The sequence below is a fragment of the Hypanus sabinus genome, chromosome 6 (genome assembly GCF_030144855.1).
Source record: "Hypanus sabinus isolate sHypSab1 chromosome 6, sHypSab1.hap1, whole genome shotgun sequence".
Classification (NCBI taxonomy): domain Eukaryota; kingdom Metazoa; phylum Chordata; class Chondrichthyes; order Myliobatiformes; family Dasyatidae; genus Hypanus; species Hypanus sabinus.
Genome location: NC_082711.1, coordinates 108,504,280 through 108,527,857, shown reverse-complemented (window position 1 = coordinate 108,527,857; position 23,578 = coordinate 108,504,280). Strand labels below are relative to the sequence as shown.

Sequence of the window (23,578 nt, the reverse complement as noted above, 5' to 3'; positions counted from 1 at the left end):
GGGTGTAGTTAACCCCAGTTCAAGAGCTTGAAGGTAGGGGGTAATAACTGTTCCTGAACCTGGTGGTGGGATTCCTACCTCCTCCCTGATGAGCAGCGAGAAGCGTGCGTGATCAGAGCGGAGGAGGTCCCTGATGAGGGACACTGCATTCCTACCCCAGCGTTTCCCGTCGATGGCCAGCAGGGGCAGAGACGTGCAGGAACGCCAAGACAGGTAATCTCTTGCCCGTTAGTGTTTCTCGTCGTTTGATCAGCGGAACCAATCACAGTCAGCTTCATTGGCCCCGGCGACCAATGAGAGTGTGGGGATTTGCGCGGGGCGTGGGCGCACCGAGACGCGGACGTCTGTCAGCCGGAGTCCGTTGCTGCGGGTCTGAGGTGGGGACGGCAGCTCCCGGCCGCCGCCATGCCGTACTACGGCTCGGAGGAGACGGTGAAGGAGCTCCGGCGGGCCTTGTCCAACCCCGCCATCCAGGCGGACAAGCTGAGGTACCGGAACCTGGTGCTGCGGGTGATCCGCTACATGACCCAGGGGCTGGACGTGTCCGCTCTCTTCATGGAGATGGTGAAGGCCAGCGCCGCCGTGGATATCGTCCAGAAGAAGCTGGTCTATTTGTACATGTGTACGTACGCTGCTCTGAAGCCCAACCTGGCACTGCTGGCCATCAACACACTGCGGAAGGACAGCACTGACCCCAACCCTATGGTCAGGGGACTTGCCCTGAGGAGCATGTGTAGTCTCAGGTTTGTCCCTTACCCGTCCCGCTTTTGTGCAAGTGTGGACGTCTCGTTCCGAGGATTCTCCTGTGCACCGGGACCTTGAAATCCCATGCTTGTTTTAAAATAAGCGCTTTCACCGGTTATTTTTCAGTCCGAAACGTTGACAGCTTGTTTCCACGGATGCTGCCCGACCTGCTGAGTTCCCCCAGCATGTTGTGAGTGTTGCTTTGACCCCAGCATCTGCGGAGTATTTTGTGTTTAAGAAACACAAGGTGAAAGGTGAAACTGAGAGGAGTGAAGTAAAGAGCTGGGATGTTGATCTGTGAAAGAGATAAAGGGCTGGAGAAGGGGGAACCTGATTGAGGCCAGAAGGCCATGGAAGAAGAAAAAGGGGTAGGAGCACCAGAGGGATCTGATGGGCAAGTAAGGAGATGATGTGAGTTAGGGGATTACCAGAAGTTTGAGAAATCAATGTTCATACCATCAGGCTGGAGGTTACTGAGACAGATACATAAGGTGTTGCTCCTCCAACCTGAGTGTGGCCTCATTGCGACAGTAGAGGAGGCCATGGACTGACTTGTTGGAATAGGAAGTGGAATTAAAATGGGTGGCCACTGGAAGTTACTGCTTCTTCTGGTGGACGTAGGTGTTTGGCAAAGTGGTCTCCCAATCTACGTTGAGTCTCGCCAATCTATATACACGAGGTCACACTGGGAGCATCAGATATCGTATATGATCCACAACAGACTTGCAAATTAAGTATCACCTCACCTGGAAGGACTGTTTGGGGCTCTTAATGATAGTGAGGGAGGAGGTGTGGGGCAGGTGCAGCACTTGTTCTGCTTGCAAGGGTAAGTGCCAGGAGGGAGATCAGTGGGGCGGGGGATGATTGGACAAGGGAGTCACGTAGGGGACAAACCTGCAGGAAGCAAGAAGTATTCTTGCTCCTTTCAGGTGTCCCAGCCTTTTAAAACTATTTTGCCTCTAATTCAAGTTCAATTAAAGTTCTATGAATTCTGCTGTTGCATTTTTAGTGGATCTGTAGTCCGTGATGATCAGTGCAGATTTGATGGCCTGATTCTGTGCTGTGTCCCTCTGACCTTCTCCCCCCCCCCCCCCCCAACATTTTTATACTGGCATCTTCCCCCTTCCTTCTCAGCCCTGAAGAGGAGTCTCTGCTCGAAACTTCGATTACCTGTTCATTTGCAGAGATGCTGCCAGACCTCCTGAGTTCCTTCAGCATTTTGTGTGTGTAGTTTTGGATTTCCAGCACCAGCAGAATCTGTTGTGTTTATGTCTTGCTCTCTCAGTTCTTTAATGCAACACTGGCAGCAAATCAGTCTTGAATTGTTGACGATTTCTATTTTTATAACAATGGTGGATGACAATGTTTTCCATTTCATGTAGTTATCGGCTCGAGTGATCAATCCCAATTTTCCTAAATTTTAACTAGTCTCAGTAGAGAACTCTCTCTTATATCAAGGTGGCGTGGTTTTTCTCTCCACAGTCATTTTGTATTATTGAGTGATGTCAGATTCTGTGTAGAATTTTTGTGACGATGAGTTCATTCATATTGTTTCAATCTCAGAATGACAGAGATCTCAGAATGGAATTTGTCTTTTCTCCTTCCCCGTTTATTCCTCATAGCAATTTTTACTGAGCAGTGAGATTTATTTCCAATCACTTACAGTATCTATAAACAAAATCTGCAGCTTTCCAAGAACAACAATATTTTAATTTTAAAGTTTTAAGGTGTAATGTTTTTCAAACACTCTGTCAAGCTAATGATAAATGCAATATAAATAATTACGCTGGTTTTAATGTTTGGCAGCAATCTTTTAGTTCATGATGCAGTGATGCTCAAAATCATAAGTTGTCATTATACTGTGAAAGTGAGAGCAACCTGGGTACCTATGTAGTTTAAGGGTAGTCACTGTTGTCATTAATAAGGGTCTTCCTGCCATAATTTCAGCATTTCAAGCTTAATTAGCCACCAGAAAACTAATTTTCTTAGACTTTTTCCTTCATATTTGCTCTCTGAATTCTTCAGCTGTGATTGGTTGCTCAGTCAGTTTGATGATGTTGCCATTGCTGGATGGGAAGGATTTGAGCTCCAATGGCCCTGAAGAGGGCTGGCAAGGTGAGTGTTGACATTTTGTCACACAGGAAGCAGGAAAACTGGCTTTGAGATAGGCGAAGAAATTTAGTTGAGCAGTGTCTGACCTTGTGAAGTTTGAGGTAGAAATTGATGGTGGCACCATGCTCATTTCAGCTGCGGTGAAATGGGAAACCCAGGTATCGAGCTGATCACCGTTGACAACACTACCAACTTGTTAAATTCGTGGATTCTGTTGAACAATCTGAAAGGTGCTACAACCTGTTCTGTTTGTCATTCGTTCACATTTGGATAAGTGATGTCTTCACTGGATCTGTGCTGATAAATTAAACTGTTTTGTTTAGAATGCCTGGCATAAGTGAATATATTCAGCAGCCTGTGCTAAATGGATTGAGAGACAAGGCATCCTATGTCAGACGGGCAGCGGTCCTGGGTTGTGCTAAAATGCAGAATTTTCAGGGAGACACAGAAGTTGGTAAATACAAAAATGTTATTTCATTGATTTTTACAACATGTCTTCTTACTGTTTACTGTGTTGTTGACTTTTTGGTGAAACTCCATTATCCTGGTATATGGGAACTCTGATGCTGAACTGGCAGATTTGTTATTCAAATTAATAGTTTTAATTTGTTTTTTGAATGTTACTCCGTATTACAATCAATTTTGCAGTTAACTGTGTTAAGTTTAAAGAGAAGATGGGAAATGGGGCCCAGAGGAGTCACATAACAAACCACTGGGATTTCTGAACATTTGGATAGAACAGGGGTTCCCAACCTGGGGTCCACGAATCCTTGAGCTAATGATCGGGGTGGAGAGGTTAAAAAAAGGATAAAGGATTATTAGGAACATAGAACATAGAAACATGGAAAACCTACAGCACAGTGGAGGCCTTTCAGCCCACCAAGCTGTGCCAAACATATCCTTACCTTACAACTACTAGGCTTATCCATAGCCCTCTATTTTTCTAAGTTCTGTACCCATCCAGGAGTCTCTTAAAAGACCCTTTTGTTTCCGCCTCTACCACCACCACCAGCAGCCCGTTGAATGCCCTCACCACTCTCTGTGTGAAAAACTTACCCCTACATCTCCTCTGTCCTACTTCCAACCACCTTAAAACTATGCCCTCTTCTGCTAGCCTTGTAAACCCTTGTAAAAAGCCTCTGACTATCCAATGCCTGTCATTATCTTGTACACCTCTATTAGGTCACCACTCATGCTCTGTCGCTCCAAGGAGAAAAGTCTGAGTTCACTCAACCTATTCTCATAAGGCATGCTCCCCAATCCAGGCAACATCCTTGTAAATCTCCTCTGCATCCTTTCTATGGTTTCCACATCCTTTCTGCAGTGAGGCAACCAGTATTGAGCACAGTATTCAAATGGGGACTGACCAGGGTATTATATAGCTGCAACATTACCTCTCGGCTTGTAAACCCAATCCCACGATTGATGAACGCCAATGCTCCGTATGCCTTCTTGAACACAGTCAACCTGCAGAGCAGCTTTGAGTGTCCTATGGACTCGGACCCCAAGATCCCTCTGATCCTCCACTCTGCCAAGAATCTTGCCATTAAAGCTATATTCTGCCATCATAGTTGACCTACCAAAATGAACCACCTCACACTTATCTGGGTTGAACTCCATCTGCCACTTGTCAGCCCAGTTTTTCATCCTATCAATGTCCCGCTGAACCTCTGACAGCCTTCCACACTATCCACAACACTCACAATCTTAGTGTCATCAGCAAATTTACTAATCCATCCCTCCCCTTCCTCATCCAGGTCATTTATAAAAATCACAAATAGTTGGGGTCCCAGAACAGATCCCTGAGGCACACCACTGGTCACCGGCCTCCATGCAGAATATGACCCGACTACAACCACTCTTTACCTTCTGTGGGCAAGCCAGTTCGGGATCCACAAAGCAATGTCCCCTTGGATCCCATGCGTCCTTATTTTCTCTATAAGCCTTGCATGGGGTACCTTATCAAATGCCTTGCTGAAATCCATATACACTACATCTACAGCTCTACCCTCATCAATGTGTTCAGTCACATCCTCAAAAAATTCAATCAGGCTTGTAAGGCACGACCTGACTTGGTCAAAACCATGCTGACTATTCCTAATCTTATTATGTCTCTCCAAATGTTCATAAATCCTGCCTCTCAGGATCTTCTGCATCAACTTATCAACCACTGATCTATAATTTCCTGGGCTATCCCTACTCCCTTTGTTGAATAAGGGAACAACATCTGCACCCTGCAATCCTTCGGAACCTCTCTCATCCTCATTGATGATGCAAAGATCATCAGCAGAGACTCAGCAATCTCCTCCCTCACTTCCCACAGTAGCCTTGGGTACATCTCGTCCAGTCCCAGTGACTTATTAAACTTGATGATTTCCAAAAGCTCCAGCACATCCTCTTCCTTAATATCTACATGCTCAAGCTTTTCCATCCACTACATCATCCCTACAATCACCAAGATCCTTTTCCATAGCGAATACTGAAACAAAGTATTCATTAAGTACCTCTGCCATCTCCTCTGGTTCCTTACACACTTTTCCACTGCCACACTTGATTGCTGCTATTCTCACACATCTTATTCTCTTGCTCTTCACATACTTGTAGAATGCCCTGGGGTTTTCCTTAATCCTGTCCGCCAAGGCCTTCTCGTGTCCCCTTCTGGCTCTCCTAATTTCATTCTTAAGCTCCTTCCTGATAGCCTTATAATCTTCTAGATCTCTATCATTACCTAGTTTTTTGACCCTTTCGTAAGCTGTTCTTCTGAATAGATTTACAACAGCCTTTGTACACCATGGTTCTGGTACCCCACCATGCTTTCCCTGTCTCATTTGAACGTATCTACGCAGAGCCCAATGGAAATATCCTCCGAACATTTGCCACATTTCTTTCGTATGTTGCCCTGAAAACATCTGTTTCCAATTCATGCTTCCAAGTTCCTGCCTGATAGCCTCATATTTCCCCTTGGTCCAATTAAAACTTTCCCTAACTTGTCTGTTCCTATCCCTCTCCAATGCTATGGTAAAGGAGATAGAATTGTGATCATTATCTCCAAAATGCTCTTCCATTGAGAGACCTGACACTTGACCAGGTTCATTTCCCAGTAACAGATCAAGTACAGCCTCTCCTCTTGTAGGCTTATCTGCATATTGTGTCAAGAAACCTTCCTGAACACACCTAACAAACTCCACCCTATCTAAACCCCTCACCCTAGGGCGATACCAATCAATATTTGGGAAATTAAAACCTCCCACCACAACAACCCTGTTATTATTACTCCTTTCTGGAATCTGTCTCCCTATCTGCTCCTCGATGTCCCTGTTACTATTGAGTGGTCTATAAAAAAAACACCCAGTAGAATTATTGACTTCTTCCTATTTCTTACTCCCACCCACAGAGATTCCGTAGACAACCCTTTCATGACTTCCTCCTTTTCTGGAGCTGTGACACTATCTCTGATCAACAGTGCCACACCCCCACCTCTTTTGCCTCCGTCCCTGTCCTTTCTGAAACATCTAAAGCCTGACACTAAAAGTAGCCATTCCTACCCCTGCACTATCCAAGTCTCTAATGGCCACAACATCATAGCTCCAAGTGCTGATCCACACTCTAAGCTCATCTGCTTTATTCATAATTCTCCTCGCATTAAAATAGACACATCTCAAACTATCGGTTTGAGTGTGTCCCTTCTGTATCACCTGCCTATCCTCCCTTTTGCACTGTCTCCAAGCTTTCTCTATTTGTCAGCCAACCTCCCTTTCCTCTGTCACTTCAGTTTGGTTCCCACCCCCCCTAACAATTCTAGTTTAAACTCTCCCCAATAGCATTAACAAACCTGCCCGCTAGGATATTGGTCCACTTGGGATTAAGTGCAACCCGTCCTTTTTGTACAAGTCACACCTGCCCCAAAAGAGTTCCTAATGATCCAGAAATCTGAATCTCCGCCCCCTCTCCAATCCCTCAGTCACACATTTATCCTACACCTCACTCTATTCCTATATTCACTGTCACATGGCACAGGCAGTAATCCTAAAATTACTACCTTTGAGGTCCAGCTTCTCAACTTCCTTCCTAACTCCCCATAGTCTGTTTTCAGGACTTCCTTCCTTTTCCTAGTTATGTCGTTGGTACCAATATGTACCACAACCTCTGGCTGTTCTCCTTCCCACTTCAAAATATCATGGAAGTGATCAGAAACATCCCAGACCCTGGCACCTGGAAGGCAAACTACCATCTGTGTTTCTTTCCTGTGTTCACAGAATCGCTTGTCTGATCCCCTAACCATACAGTCCCCTATCACTACTGCCATCCTCTTCCTTTCCCTATCCTTCTGAGCCACAGGGCCAGACTTTGTGCCAAAGGCGCAACCTCTGTTTCTTCCCCCAGGTAGTCCGTCTCATCCAACAGTACTCAAACAGGAGTAATTATTGTTAAGGGGGACAGCCACTGGGGTAGTCTCTCACATCTGCTTCCTGCCCTTCCCTCTCTCCTGACTTTTACCCACTTTTCTGTCTCCCGAGGCCCTGGACTGACTGCCTGCCTATAGCTCCTCTCTGTCACCTCCTCACTCTCCCTGACCAGACGAAGGTCATCGAGCTGCATTTCCAGTTCCCTAATGTGGCCCCTAAGGAGCTGCATCCCTGCATCTGGTGCAGGTGTGGCTGTCTGGGAGGCTGGGAGTCTGCAGGACCTCCCACATCTGACACTGAGCACAGAAAACCGGCCTCACACATATACTTTCTGTCTGTATTCTAAACAGATAATTTACCGCGCCTTGACCCTTTATCATCGAAGCCCCTTTGAGCCAAAGCCTTCCTACTCTGTCTCCCACTATTCTGTGAAGCTGTCTTTTTTAAACTCTTCTCACTGCCCGACCTCCACGCGTTTGTGCAGTTGTGCCCTGTTCAAACCACTGAAGAAATAACTGTCACCTTTTAAACTCTGCTCGCTTTTAAACTGTTCCTGCTGTTCTCACTGGCCAACCTCCTTGCATTTCTGCAGTCGTGCCCCGTTCAAATTGGTTGAGGGGTAATTACTGTTCCTGAACCTTGTAGTGTGAGCCCTGAGGCTCCTGTACCTCCTTCCTGTATTGAAAATATTATCAGTCCACTTTGAAATTTCCTCTGACCAATCCTTGGTAGATTGTAATCACTTCCAGGGGCTGTTATTTTCAAACTTGTAATGTGGAGCCTGTATCTTCTGGAACTCACAACAAATAACATCTATAGATATTTTTTTTCTTCTCAGTTGTTTCCACTGCAGAATGTCAGGTAGTTTTATTAACTTGTGTAAAGAAAGTATTGAACTGTTATTGTCACATAAGAACATAAGATCTAGGAACAGGAGTAGGCCATCCAGCCCATCGAGCCTGCCCCGCCATTCAAAAAGATCATGGCTGATCTGTCCGTAAACTCAGCTCCATCTACCTTCCTTTTCTCCATAACCCTGAATCCCCCTATTATGTAAACATCTATCTAACTGTATCCTAAATACATTTAGTGAAGAAGCCTCAACTGCTTCCCTGGGTAGATAATTCCACAGATTCAGCACTCTCTGGGAAAAACAATTTCTCCCCATCTCCATCCTAAATCTTGAGGCAATGTAGTTCTAGTCTCACCTACCAATGGAAACAACTTCCCTACTATCTTATCTATCCCTTTCAAAATTTTGTATGTTTCTATAAGATCCCCTCTCATTCTTCTGAATTCCAGAGAGTATACTCCCAGACGATTCAATCTCTCCTCATAGGTTAACCCCTTCATTCCTGAAATCAACCCGGTGAACCTCCTCTGCACTGCCTCCAAAGCCAGTATATCCTTCCTCAAGTATGGAGACCAGAACTGCACACAGTACTCCAGGTGCGGCCTCACCAGTACCCTGTATAGTTGCAGCATGACCTCCCTGCTCTTGAATTCAATCCCTCTGGCAATGAAGGCCAACATTCCGTTTGCCTTCTTAATAACCTGTTGTGCCTGCAAGCCAACTTTTTGCAATTCATGAACAAGCACTTCCAAGTTCCTCTGTACAACAGCATGCTGCAACCTTTCACCATTTAAATAATAATCTGCTTTTCTGTTATTCCTTTCAAAGTGGATGATCTCACATTTACCAACGTTGTATTCTATCTGTCAGACCTTAGTCCACCTACTTAACCTATCTATATCCCTCTGCAGACTCTCCACAACCTCTGTACAATTTGCTTTTCCACTCAGTTTAGTGTCATCAGCAAATGTTGCTAGGCTACGCTCAGTCCCTTCTTCCAATCATCAATGTAAATAGTAAACAGCTGCGGGCCCAGCACCAACCGCTGTGGCACCCCACTCACCGCTGACTGCTATGTATCCAGACAAAGTGAAAAGCTTGTCTTACATACCGTTCATACAGATTGATAATGGTTGGGGTTTCCTGTCTTGTAAAGACACTGCCCAGATGGCAGTGGCAAACCACTTCTGCAGAAGAATATGCTGAGAATAATCATGGTTATGTGAAGACCATGATCACCCACGTCATACGACACGGCACGGAATGATGATGGTTAGTTTTAAGCTCTCTTTAGGGTTGCTTCGTTGCATGTACAGAAATCAGTCTGTGATTGTTTGTTTAGATCGTGTGCTCCAACAAGTGGTTTCTGTGAACACCTTTCACAAATTAATTCAATTTTGTGAGGTTAATTTCTGCTTTATCGTCAATATTGACCTTTCCTTAATTTGACTCATTATGCCCAATCAACAATATTTTTGCTGTCAAATGGTAGTCATTTTTTTGTGTTCTCTCCCATTAAATTAACATTCAGGCTTGTTATTCATTAGTAATGAAAGAGTGCCCCTTCCTGGTAAAATGGAAACTACTTTTCACTGTCTGCCCGGTGACTGGACTTAAGGTGCCAGTAACCGACCTCTGCCCCTTCTGTCAGTAGAAATGGTTCTGCCAGGCTTTGTGGCCAAATCACACTTGAAAAGCAGGAGCTGGACTTGGTTGTCAGAGGCTATTTAAAGTGCACACCATTGTGAGCATTTAATAGGTTGTGGGAGGTGGGAGGTTATCCATATCTTTCTCCTCACAGTACTAATTACTGTTGGAAGAAGCGGGGTCTGGGGTTGTTTCATAATGGCCGTATCTTTATTCCTTTCTGATCCCCTTCCTGCAGATGGGGCAATGGTAAATGAACTGTATGCAATGTTGCGAGACTCTGACCCCATTGTCATGGTGAACTGCTTGAGAGCATTGGAAGAAATCTTGAAACGTGAAGGAGGTGTGGTCATCAACAAACCAATAGCACATCACCTTTTAAACAGGTCAGTTCTGTGCAATTGACATGCTTTTAATATGTTCTTCCTTTAAAAATTCTGCTATAGTTTTCATCTTTGTTAAAATGGTGATAATGAAATAGTTTTCAGAATTACTTCATGGTAATTTTACAAATGAGGACTTGAACTCCTCATTATTTTGAAGGGCAGGTTATTGTCAATCCTCATTTTCATGCCTCGGCAATGACACTGAAACATTAGGATGTCGATGTATAGCAAAGCTTCGCAGCTTTCATGTTTTGAAACGTTCATCCGGTGCAAACATCCCGGCTGGCTGTGTAATCCAGGCAAAAGTTTATGATCCAGATTACCATCACGTGATGCTTCTATGGCCAAATAACTACTTTGGTACCTTATGGGTGGATAGTGGCATATATTTCTGGGATAGTACTCTGGCGCAAATTTACTCTTTTTGGCAAAATTGAGAACATTCAGAATTGTGGGAAGGACAGAAAGAGGAATAAATCAATTTATTAAATCACTCTCCTTTTTCTCTTTAGAATGAAAGACCTGGATCATTGGGGTCAGAGTGAAGTGCTGACATTCCTAGTTCGCTATAAGCCCCGAACTGAAGATGAAGTGTTTGCTGTTCTGAACGTGCTCGATGGTTTTCTCAAGAGCAGCCAGCCCAATGTTGTCATGGCAACCACCAAACTTTTCCTCCTCCTTGCTGAAGACTTTCCCAACGTACAGACAGATGTTCTAGAACGGATCAAAGGGCCATTGTTGACTATTTGCACCTCTGAGTGCCACGAGCTGTGTTTCCTCGGCCTGTGTCATGCACGGGAGATCCTCCGCAGCTTACCCAGGCACTTCAGTGGTCACTACAAGAAATTCTACTGCACATACTCCGAACCAAATTACATCAAATATCAGAAGATGGAGATCTTGCGGGATCTGGTAAATGATGAGAATGTCCAGCAGATACTTGAAGAGTTTCAGACCTACTGCACTGATGTTTCTGTAGAACTGGCCCAGATGGCCATTTTAAACATAGGTGAAAAAATTAAACTATTTTGCATGTTCCCATATTTCAAATTAGCTCTGCTATCCTTCAGACCCAATTAGATATTTGCCTATTAAGTATTCTAATTGTGACTAATTTATACAGAGATGGCAAAAATAATATTGTATTTATCTCTGGCAATGCTACATCTTTTGGGGGATATGATCCTACTACTCTACAGCAGACATGGTGGAGGAAGTTGAGTTTCCTCACTAATTGCAGGAGAGGCCGGTTCACCCCCTCCTTTAGCAGATGCGCCGGGCCTAAATTATTCTCACAAACTTCATATGGATAGGGAATACAGATAACTCTGCTGAAAGCACACCCATTATTTGTGGGACTGGATAACCAGCAGTGTGTCATTGCAGCCAGTGAATTTGCATTATATTTGTGCTCTTGTTTTGCTCGAGGTTTTGTCAATTGCCAGAGAAGTCTTGTGTTCACAAACTTTCATTTTCTGTGGTTGCCCAGTTACTAATTTCAGTGTATACTGCAAGAGTCCAGCCAGTGGCGCTGTTGAGCAGTTTGTACTCTTCTCATCAGGTTACCCATAGGATGTTGTCCTTCCAGTCCTTGTACACCAGTCAATTTAGTAAATTGTGAAGTTCATTCTCGTTTATTTGATTAAAAAGGTCTCCAAATTGTGTCGTATACAAAAAAAATGCTTTTTATTAGAGAAAACCAAGTATTGTCAGCATTAGGCAGCATCTGGAGAGCAAAGTGGCTGATGCTTCAGTTTGGAAATATTTTATCAGAATTTTTCCATCCAGCAGAAGAGTTTCTGCTATTAACTGAGAGGTCTGTGGTCCCAGGCTGGGACCCTTGCTTCTTGCACTTTCTTCTTTTATTTTAAATGTCCAGCATCTGCTTTTGATTTGCTTTCTGATGCTTTATTCATTTATTGCTTTACGTAATTAAAGTTCCTGTAAATGCAGTGGTTTCTAGGGGCCAACTAAAGGTGTTATTATCTCTTAAATGTACTTAAAAGTACGGCAGGCCTACCCCATCACTGAGTTGCTTGTTGTCATCGGTGCATGAAATAGGTGTGTAGTCTAGTAGCAAGTGATCATCTTGGTCACTTTTCTTGTGATCGTAAGACCCTGTTGGACATTGATAATATGGGATGCTGCAAGTCCAGTTCACTGGTTTATTGGTGGACACTGAGGGAGCTGTGTGGCCTTGGTCATAGCAAGGACTACAGGTCAAGCCACAGTGTCGCCTGTTTGTAGCAATCCAGGAGAGAGGCATCGAAGTCGGTGTGTACCATAAGTTTGCTGGAGACTGTATGGTTCAGTGTCTGTGCTGGTGGCATCGGTGCTGCCCTCCAGTGTTCACTCAGTAGAATACAGGCTGTATTGTGCTCAACTGCAGACTGCTGAATTTACTGATAGGTTTGCTAGCATGGTTCGAGAGGGTTTAAACTAATTTGCAAGGGGGGTGGGACCTGGAGCGATAGAGCAGTGGAAGAAGTACATGGAGTAAAGCCAGATCTAACATATAGAGAGGCTTTGAGGAAAGAGCAGAATAAAGGGTGTAATGGTAGTAAGGTAGAAGGGCTAAAGTGTGTGTACTTCAAAGCAAGAAGCATCAGAAACAAAAATGGTGAACTGAGAGCTTGGATACATACAAGGAATTATGATGTAGTGGCCATTACAGAGACTTGGCTGGCACTAGGGCAGGAATGGATTCTCAATATTCCTGGATTTCAGTGCTTTAAAAGGGATAGAGAGTGGGGAAAGGGGGAGGAGGGGTGGCATTACTAGTCAGGGATACTATTACAGCCACAGAAAAAGTGGGTAATGTAGCAGTATCCTCTTTTGAGTCAGTATTGGTGGAAGTCAGGAACAGGAAGGAAGTAGTTACTCTACTGGGAGTATTTTGTAGGCCCCCTAGTAGTTACTCTATTGGGAGTATTTTGTAGGCCCCCTAGTAGCAGCAGAGATACCGAGGAGCAGATTGGGAGGCAGATTTTGGAAAGATTTTGCAAAATAACAGGGTTATTATCATGGGTGACTTTAAGTTTCCTAATATTGATTGGCACCTGATTAGTTCCAATGGTTTAGAGGGGGCAGAGTTAGTTAAATGTGTCCAGGATAGATTCCTGTCACAGTATGTTGACATGCCGACTAGGAGGAATGCTATACTAGATCTTGTATTAGGTAACAAACTGGGTCAGGTCACAGATCTCTCAGTGGGTGAGCATCGGGGGGGACAGTGATCACCGCTCCCTGGCCTGTAGCGTTATCAAGGTTAGAATCAGAGAGGACAGTATTATTTTTAATTGAGAAAGGGCAAATTATGAGACTATAAGGCTAGAACTTGCAGGTGTGAATTGGGATGATGTTTTTGCAGGGAAATGTATTATGGACATATGGTTGATGTTTAGGGATCCCTTGCAGGATGTTAGGGATAAATTTGTCCCGGTGAGGAAGATAAAGAATGGTAGGGTGAAGGAACCATGGGTGACAAGTGAGGTGGAAAATCTAGTCAGGTGGAAGAAGGCAGCATATGTGAGGTTTAGGAAGCAAGGATCAGATGGGTCTATTGAGGAATATAGGGTGGCAAGAAAGGAGCTTAAGGGGCTGAGGAGAGCAAGAAGGGGGCATGAGAAGGCCTTGATGAGTAGGGTTAAGGAAAACCCCAAGGCATTCTTCAATTATGTGAAAGGCAAAAGGATGACAGGAGTGAGGGTAGGACCGATTAGAGATAAAGGTGGGAAGATGTGCCTGGAGGCTGTGGAAGTGAGTGAGGTCCTCAGTGAATACTGCTCTTTGGTATTCACCAATGAGAGGGAAGTTGATGACAGTGAGGACAATATCAGTGAGGTTGATGTTCTGGAGCATGTTGATATTAAGGTAGAGGAGGTGTTGGAGTTGTTAAAATACATTAGGACAGTTAAGGCCTCGGGGCCTGACGGAATATTCCCCAGGCTGCTCCATGAGGTGTGAAGAGATTGCTGAGCCTTTAGGTCCTCGTTGTCCACAGGAATGGTACCGGAGTATTGGAGGGAGGCGAATGTTGTCCCCTTGTTCAAAAAAGGTGTTAGAGATTGTCTGGGTAATTATAGACCAGTGAGCCTTATGTCTGTGGTGGGAATGCTGTTGGAAAAGATTCTTAGAGATAGGATCAATGGGCATTTAGAGAATCATGGTCTGATCAGGGACAGTCAGCATGGCTTTGTGAAGGGCAGATTGTGTCTACCAAGCCTGATAGAGTTCTTTGAGGAGGTGACCAGGCATATAGATGAGGGTAGTGCAGTGGATGTGATGTACATGGATTTTAGTAAGGCATTTGACAAGGTTCCACATGATAGGCTGATTCAGAAAGTCAGAAGGCATAGGATCCAGGGAAGTTTGGCCAGGTGAATTCAGAACCTGCTTGCCTGCAGAAAGCAGAGGGTCATGGTGGAGGGTGTACATTTGGATTGGAGGGTTATGACCAGTGGTGTCCCACAGTGGTTCTGGGACCTCTACTTATCATGACTTTTATTAACGATCTGGATGTGGGGGTAGAAAGGTGGATTGGCAAGTTTGCAGATGACACAAAGGTTGGTGGCATTGTGGATAGTGTAGAGGATTGTCGAAGATTGCAGAGAGACATTGATAGGATGCAGAAGTGGGACTGAGAAGTGGCAGATGGAGTTCAACCCAGAGAAGTGTGAGGTGGTACACTTTGGAAGGACAAACTCCAAGGCAGAGTACTAAGTAAATGGCAGGATAATTGGTAGTGTGGAGGAGCAGAGGGATCTGGGGATACATGTTCACAGATCCCTGAAAGTTGCCTTACAGGTAGATGGGGTAGTTAAGAAAGCTTATGGGGTGTTGGCATTCAGAAGTTGAGGGATAACGTTTAAGAGTTGCGAGGTAATGGTGCAGCTCTATAAAACTCTGGTTAGACCACACTTGGAGTACAGTGTCCAGTTCTCGTCGCCTCACTAATGGAAGGATGTGGAAGCATTGGAAAGGGTACAGAGGGAATTTACCAGGATGCTGCCTGGTTTAGAGAGTATGCATTATGATCAGAGATTAATGGAGCTAGGGCTTTACTCTTTGGAGAGAAGGAGGATGAGAGGAGACATGATAGAGGTATAGGAGATATTAAGAGTGGACAGCCGGTGCCTCTTCCCCAGGGCACCATTGTTAAATACAAGAGGACATGGCTTTAAGGTAAGGGGTGGGAAGTTCAAGGGGAATATTAGAGGAAGGTTTTTTACCCAGAGAGTGGTTGGTGCATGGAATGCACTGCCTGAATCAGTGGTGGAGGCAGATACACTAGTGAAATTTAAGAGACTACTAGACAGGTATATGGAGGAATTTAAGGTGGGTGTTATATGGGAGGCAGGGTTTAAGCGTCTGCACAACATTGTGGGCCGAAGGGCCTGTAATGTGCTGTACTATTCTATGTTCTATATGTGCCTTGTGCTGTGTATGAGTGTTGGTACTGTGTGTTGTCTCTGGGCCCAGGAGTAATGCTGTTTTGTTTGGCTGCATTCAGAGTATTTGTGTATGGTTGAATGACAATCAAATTTCAACTTGAACTTGATTTGCCTTTGTTCTGGTGGGGGTGGGGGAGATGCTGCAGCATCATAAAGAAAATTACAGTTGAGAAAGATAAAGAGATAACGATTCGCTTTACTTGTCACAGGTAGATCAAAACGTACAGTGAAGTAAGTCGTTTGCATTAAATCAAATCAGTGAGGATTGTGCTGGAGATAGTCCATAATTGGGGATGCCAACAGAGCGCACCCACAGTTTTCAACTTCCTCACCTGAACTGTACACTTTTGGAATGTGGAAGGAAGCCAGAGAACCCAGAGGCAACCCGAGAGGTCACTGGGAGAACATTCAAACTCCTCAACAACCACTGGACTGTAAAGTGATTGCGCTAACCGCTACACTGTCATGGCACCCCAGTTACCAGCTGAGAAAGAATTTACTCTTCTGCTTATTGCTGCACCCAATTATTTATTAAATTATTCTAGGTGCTATTTCTGCTACTGTATCTGGGATTTATTATATTTGCTAAGCATTATAAAATATTTCTTGACAATGGTTCACTATTTACCTCGTAAGTATGAACCCTGTCCTATTCCAAAATAATGAAATTGGTTTTTCTTGGCTGCTATTTATAAATTTTGATTAGTTTGAGACTAAGTCCCATGTTCAGGTTGTCAGACCCAGTCCTCTCCATTCCTTCCTAGCAACTCCAACACTACTGCTGTTTGGTTGTCTTGCTCTCTTGCACAGGCACACTTGGACATTGCATATCCCAGAGCTTCCCAACCTTTCTCATGCCATGGACCAATTCCACTAAGCAAGTTGTCAATGAACCCAAGATTGTGAATCCCTGCACTTTTCAATAACTCACCCTTGTCCAGCCTTACGTCCCTGTCATTAAACTGCTCACCATTCTGCAAAGCTCTCTTACATTTCTTCACTGCTGGAAGTTGTTGGCCATATCCAATTTCTTTAGTTTCTCCCCGTGTTTACTGTTCTCACCATGTAAAGATGGTGACTGTGATTGGTCCAGATCGGATGCACAACTTGTATGAATCCCAATAGGAAGTAAAAACCAACAGAAACATTCCTCCTGACCCTGATCATTCATCCTACCATTGTTAACTCAGCTTACGGTGCTGAGTACAATGGTGGACACTGAGTTGGGAGCTTTGATCATGTTTACATACCAAAAAGTGAGTCGGTCAACAAGTCCTCTGAGCTTGCCTTGCCTGTCAGTGAAGTTATGGCTGATATGATTGGAGCCTCATATCTGCATTTCTGACAAAATATTCAGACACTGATTCTCCCAGCTTAGGCAACTGTAGTAGATATTTGAGTTATTTTACCAATCTTTGAGAAAGTTCCAAAGACTCGCAATTTTAAGAGTAAAACTTTAGTCTCAAAAGGGTGTCACCTATTTAATTTTTTAAATGGTGGGAACAGGGTCTCTGACTTCAGATTATCCCATTAGAGAAAGCATCTTCATTGCATTCACCCTGCCAGGATTCCATGGGATCTTGTCAGCAATTCAGTTGCTACCTTCTCTGAATACCAGTAGAAACAAGCTTACCCTGTCAAACTCTTCCTTTAAAAAAAAACACAACAACATAACCTACCCCACACTGGCTGGTGGATACTCATTGATGATTCTTCCAGAGATCCCCAAAGACACTCTTGAGTTGGAAGTTTGAACTTTCCATGCCTGTATAGTTGAGCTGTTTACTGTTGGAACTAGCTGAAGCATTGACAAAGTGTAGGTATATTTTAGGTTTTATTCTGCTGACTGAAAAGAAAATACGGTGTCTTGTGTTATAATTTGTGTTCTATTTTATTTAATGAGATAGAGTGTGGAGTGGGTCCTTCTACCCCTTCGAGCCACACCATCCAGCAACCTCCAACATAACCCTAGACTAATCACAGCACAATTTACAATGATCAATTAACCTACCAGCCGGTACGTCTTTACACTGTGAGGAAATCCATGCAGTCACAGGGGGAATGTACAAACTCCTTAGCGACAGCAGCAGGAATTGAACCTGGGTCGCTGGTACTGTAACACGTGCTCATCACTATGTTACCATGCCATTGGAGTAATATGTCAGAGTATCTACTCTTGAAAGTGCAGCTTAAGGTATGAACTGTGCCTTACTTGTTCTTTAATTGTGCTGTATTTCCTCAGGACGAATTGCACGGACCTACAATGAAAAGTGTGTGGTTATTTTGAAGGAACTGCTGGGCTTGAAGCAGGAACACATTACCTCAGGTACGTCATGCTGCCAGCTTTAAGCATTTGCTCAGGGTTGCAAGCATCTCACTAACTTCCCCTCTGCTTTTAGCTGTCATTCAGACATTTCGTGACCTGGTATGGCTGTGTCCCGCTTGTACAGTGACTGTGTGTGAAGCACTACCAGGATGTGAGGAATACATCAAAGATGGTGAGGTAGGTTGGTGGGGATGAAGTAGCCATATTCAATAAGATGGCCTTTGTTCACCTTAATTCATGGTACTGAGCCATGCAGACCCGAGATGACCAGGTTCAACCTCTTGGCTGATTCCAGGCAAGTCATTGCATTTTGTTCACAAATAAACCCTTCTTGTGCTTCCAGCTAGTTACGGGCATCGATTATAACTGACATCTCAATGACAAACTCTGCCATCTTGTTCAGGGATGATGCCTGGACATGTTAATAGACAATAGACAGTAGGTGCAGGAGTAGGCCATTTGACCCTTCTAGCCAGCACCGCCATTCACTGTGATCATGGCTGATCATACACCTCCAGTACCCCGTTCCTGCCCTCACCCCATATCCCTTGACCCTGCTATCTATAAGAGTTCTATCTAACTCTCTCTTGAATGCATCCAGAGACTTGGCCTCCACTGCCTTCTGGGTCAGAGCATTATCCACATATCCAATACTCTCTGGGTGAAAAAGTTTTTCCGCATCTCAGTTCTAAATGGTCTACCCCTTATTCTTAAACTGTGGCCTCTAGTTTTGGACTCGCCCATCAGCGGGAACATGCTTCCTACCTCCAGCGTGTCCAATCCCTTAATAATCTTATATGTTTCAATCAGATCCCCTCTCATCCTTCTGAATTCCAGTGTATACAAGCCCAGTCGCTCCAACCTTTCAACATATGACAGTCCCGCCATTCCGGGAATTAACCTTGTGAACCTATGCTGCACTCCCTCAATAGCAAGAATGTCCTTCCTCAAATTTGGAGACCAAAACTGCACACAATACTCCAGGTGGGGTCTCACCAGGGCCCTGTACAGCTGCAGAAGGACCTCTTTACTCCTATACTCAATTCCTCTTAGGCCAGCATTCCATTAGCTTTCTTCAAGTCCAGTGGTACTTATACCCCCATAGTCGACCTTCCTGATTGGTTAGTCCTCGTCCAATCAGGTTTCCACTGTCCCACCATGTTTACAATCGAATTTTAGTTCTTTCTTGAAATAATACTTTGATCTTCATTAAAATCCCTTTCTCCTAGTTTTATTTCAATGGCTTTGTTAACCAGGCAGTCGCAAAAACCATTGGCATGGCACATTCGTTTCGGGGACTCTTCATCTCATGTTCTCGATATTTATTATTTCTTTTTGTATTTGGATAGTTTGTTTTCTTTTGCACATTGGTTAAACATCCAAATTATTGTTGTCTTTCATTGTTACGGTTTCATCAGTTATGGTTATTATTCTACTATGGATTCATTGAGTATGCCGTAAAAAAATGAATCTCGGGGTTATGCATGGTGACATGTATGTACTTTGATAACAAATTTACTTTGAATAGGAGACTGCTAGGGTGGGTGGAATCAGCAGTGATTTTGCCAGCTCTCCATCGCTTTGATGACGAAAAGGCCTTTTATTGTCGGTAGCTGACAGCCAATGATCTACAGTTACTTGGCTGTTGAAGATGAGCGCGATGAAAAATTGACATTAAACTAATGAACTCACCTTTCACTCTTATCCCACTTACCCTGCCAAAATAACTAGGGGAAGCAGGCTCTGATCTGGCTGCTTGGTGTGCACGGTGAGCACGTGCCCAATGCTCCTTACGTATTGGAGGAATTTGTGGACAATGTGAAAATGGAGATCTCTGCAGCCGTGAAGCTGGAGTTGCTGACAGCCATGGTGCGCATGTTTGTGTCCCGGCCAGCTGAATGTCAAGACATCTTGGGCAGACTACTGCATCATGTTATTGGTATGGATCACACTGATGGAAGGGTTGCTCTAGAGTTTGTGGAACAAGTGGGGTGAAACTTTGCTGACTCCTGCACAGGATCTTGTGAATGCTTGATGTCAGTGACTGTTCTTCACATTTCCTGTGTGGTCTGAGGGGTGAGTATAGTCAGCTTTGCAAGATGATTGAGAGAATTACTTGTGAGTACACAGGATTCTTATGAGTGGCAATCATTAAGGCCTCATCACTTAATTGGATGTTTTTTCATAAGGCCTTGTGCTTTGTATGTTTAGTTCACAATGGGAAACCTGCTCAGTGTAAGAGTAGGTTTAGCTGACAGACGATGGCATCCACAGATGGTGGGAAATCCATGCCATCATGGTCCACCCACACACAGATTTTAAAATTTGTGTTCTGTCTGTATAGCTTGGGTCAGCTCTTTTGGACAAGCCACTGATCACATGTGAAGGCTAATAGGTTTATGATTAACCAGATCACTAACCAATATTCTTTTTGAATTATTGGCAGAAGAAGAACTCGATATGGTTGTGCGTGATCGTGGGTTATTGTACTATCGGTTACTTCAGCAAGGTGTTGAAGAGGTCAAGAAAATAGTTTGTGGGCCAAGATCAGATCCATCCTTGGGTGTAATCAGTGGCCAAGCCAATGAGCCAATCAATGCCTGGGCAAAAGACTTTAACACATTGATACCAATCTATGGTTGGGAACACTGGAATTGTATAATGGCACAGAAGGCAAATTCCTTTGGAAATCTACAGATGCCAGAAATAACCTATGAGAAAGGTAAACATTGTTGCTTCAATCCCAGTAATACTACTGCTTGATGATCTTACCATGCCCTTACTATGACATGGATCATGTGTGTGAGTATTCGTTCTACTGTCTCTTTCAGATATTGATCTAATGCTGATACCATCACTGGTGGCAGGACTACTGCCCATTGTGATTCCACATTTTGAAGCTCAAAACCATTTACAAAGGTTTTGGTTTTCCAGTATTCATCACTTGGGCAATGCTTTTAGACATCCAGTGTAATCTGTTTCAAGCACTCCAGTCCTGTAAGATATTTTTCAGGAGGGATTATCCACTGGCCTGTGGTGTAGTGGCATCAGCACTGGACTCCAAGGCAGATGCTTTTGATTTTGAATCTGGTCGGGTCCTAACCTGGGCAGCAGCAGTATCTGCGTGGAACAAAACCCTGGCAATCTACTTCTGTATCTTGCCTCAAGACCCACTAGAGAACTATACTATCCATAGGGTGACTATGAGTCGATGATGTCTCAGCAACAACAAATATCTTTTTAAAATATCTATTAAAGATACTTTGAAGATATCGTAAATATCTTCAAACACTGGAGAGTTTAGAACAGATTACACTGGATAAATAGACTGCATTACCTGGGAGATTTAAGACGGGAAGACAACCAAAACAGTTTCCTTTCGGTGATAAAAGTCAATATCTTTTTTCATCTATTACTATCACCAAAATGAAGCAATTTTAGTTTTATTCACAAGCTTGCAACTTGTGAAGTTTAAAGAGTTTAGCACTGATTTCACTGTTGTGATAAATAAACCAGTATGTGGATTTTGTATGGTCAAATATCTAATTGTTTTGGACAACAAAGAATTTGCTTCCTGAATACTTTTGGGTGTATCTTATGGATTTTGGGCTGCAGATCTTGAAACTTCCCTATTGGCACCATTTTGTTTGAAATCACCTACATTTGTTATTTTAATTTGTAATTCAAGTCAATTAAAATGTTGCCACAATGTAAGCTGAGAAGTTTTCTATCTTGTCCAGGCATGCCTGGGCAGGGCGGATGCTGCTTCGCAGGACAGGTTGTAGAAATGTGTTAAAAGCATCATCTACAGACTGCTCTATGCATTGTGTTTACGTATATATTGAGGCAGTTTGTGTAAGTGTTATGTTTCCAGATTTGACAGCCTGTTCTCTGTGTAGTGATTTCAATTGGGATTGCACCTTGAGGAAGAGGATGAATTTGCATATCAATTATACAATGCTAATTGTTGAAAAGCTATGTCTATAGACACAGTGACACCTGGCGGCAGCACTCCTCCTGTTGCACTCTGTGCTGACAAATGCTGTGGAGCTTCACACATAATGAGTCTTTATTTTAAGGTTCTGGGGTCTCATGGATCTTTTGACATTTTAGCAAAGGCTCCCTTCAGGAAAGAAGTGTATCTCTATCCAGTGATATGCTCAATGTTAACTTACTAATTCTGTTTACCTTCCTGTAAAGACTCAAACCCAGAACACAGTGAAGAGTTGGTCATGGATGCTGAATCTGTCTGCTTGGAAAGCAGTGCCCAGCTTTCACCAGAGCAGTTTGAGGAGTACTGGACGTGCCTGGAAGATGCTAAGGTTGTGACTGTGGACTGGCAGAAGGAGCCATGCCCTGATACCATCCAGGCTGCCTTTCAGATTGTTCATATTCACTCTATTGCAATCAGCCGAGCAGGAGCACAGCCCTGGAAAGCCTACCTGTTTGCCCGAAACGAGACTGGATCTGTATTTTTAACAGAACTGTTAATTGACATGAGCAGAACGAGTTTACAAATTACTGTTAAACAGAAGAATAGTAGTGAAGGGTTACTCAGCAGCTTCATTGCTGTTATTAGATCGGTGTTGCAGACCCTGGGCAAATCTGAAAATGTTGAAGATGTTTCACTAGTAACACAAGAGCAACACTCTCCTCACTGAGATTAAAGTCTTTTTGTTATCCCATTGCTGTCGCAAACTACATTGGTGGATAAAAATAAATTGTTTCTATCAGCAGATATAACTGGATCCTGTTCAGATAGACTGGTCTGTTTAATGTTTTAATGAAAAATGTGGAATTTCCAACAGTTTTACATTTTCTCAATATTACACGGGAGTTCTGTGATTTTCAGGGAACTTGAACCACTCAGCATTTTCACTCAGAGCCAAGGCAGCTGCCTGCAAGATGACCTAACATTAGGGTTTACATGGCACATTCAGATATAGATATGATTTGGTTCCTTGGATAGTTTTCTCGCTGAATGGATGAACTCAGGGAATGAGTGCTATCCAGGTTTCACCTTGTGATGTCCTTAAATACTATTAAACTCATTCCTCACAGGCTGATGGTTAGTTTTTCACAGTAACTCATAAACATTTCATAATGGTGCAGCTCTATAAAACCTTGGTTAGGCCACACTTGGAGTACTGTGTCCAGTTCTGGTCGCATCACCGTAGGAAGGATGTGGAAGCATTGGAAAGGGTACAGAGGAGATTTACCAGGATGCTGCCTGGTTTAGAGAGTATGCATTATGATCAGAGATTAAGGGAGCTAGGGTTTTACTCTTTGGATAGAAGGAGGATGAGAGGAGACATGATACAGATATACAAGATATTAAGAGGAATAGCAAGAGTGGACAGCCAGTGCCTCTTCCCCCAGGCACTACTGTTCAATACAAGAGGACATGGCTTTAAGGTAAGGAGTGGGAAGTTCAAGGGGAATATTAGAGGAAGGTTTTTTACCCAGAGAGTGGTTGGTGCATGGAATGCACTGCCTGAGTCAGTGGTGGAGGCAGATACACTAGTGAAATTTAAGAGACTACTAGACAGGTATATGGAGGAATTTAAGGTGGGTGTTATATGGGAGGCAGGGTTTAAGGGTCGGCACAACATTGTGGGCCGAAGGGCCTGTAATGTGCTGTACTATTCTAT

The 23,578-nt window shown here is 43.7% G+C and overlaps 1 protein-coding gene across 4 annotated transcripts; it reads left to right on the top strand.

Annotated features, from left to right (window-relative positions):
- Positions 1-313: 313 nt before the first annotated feature.
- On the top strand, positions 314-22,675 carry ap4b1 (adaptor related protein complex 4 subunit beta 1). 4 transcript variants are annotated; one of them, XM_059972703.1, is made up of 9 exons: positions 314-488; positions 3,180-3,310; positions 10,001-10,148; positions 10,661-11,157; positions 17,844-17,927; positions 18,001-18,104; positions 19,659-19,866; positions 20,374-20,649; positions 22,128-22,675. In XM_059972703.1, exons 1-9 carry the CDS (start codon positions 406-408, stop codon positions 22,586-22,588), a joined length of 1,992 nt encoding a protein of 663 aa, XP_059828686.1. In that variant the 5' UTR covers positions 314-405; the 3' UTR covers positions 22,589-22,675. The 4 variants fall into 4 exon arrangements, with proteins under 4 accessions (XP_059828686.1, XP_059828685.1, XP_059828687.1 ...); XM_059972702.1 differs by having other exon boundaries at positions 314-743; XM_059972704.1 differs by having other exon boundaries at positions 488-622.
- The last annotated feature ends 903 nt before the right edge of the window (positions 22,676-23,578 follow it).

Coding starts and splice junctions, on each gene's coding strand:
- ap4b1 (XM_059972702.1), top strand. CDS start 406: ATGCCGTACTACGGCTCGGAGGAGACGGTGAAGGAGCTCCGGCGGGCC. Junction 3,311..10,000: donor TCAGGGAGACACAGAAGTTG/GTAAATACAAAA, acceptor CCCTTCCTGCAG/ATGGGGCAATGGTAAATGAA. Junction 17,928..18,000: donor GCAGGAACACATTACCTCAG/GTACGTCATGCT, acceptor CTCTGCTTTTAG/CTGTCATTCAGACATTTCGT.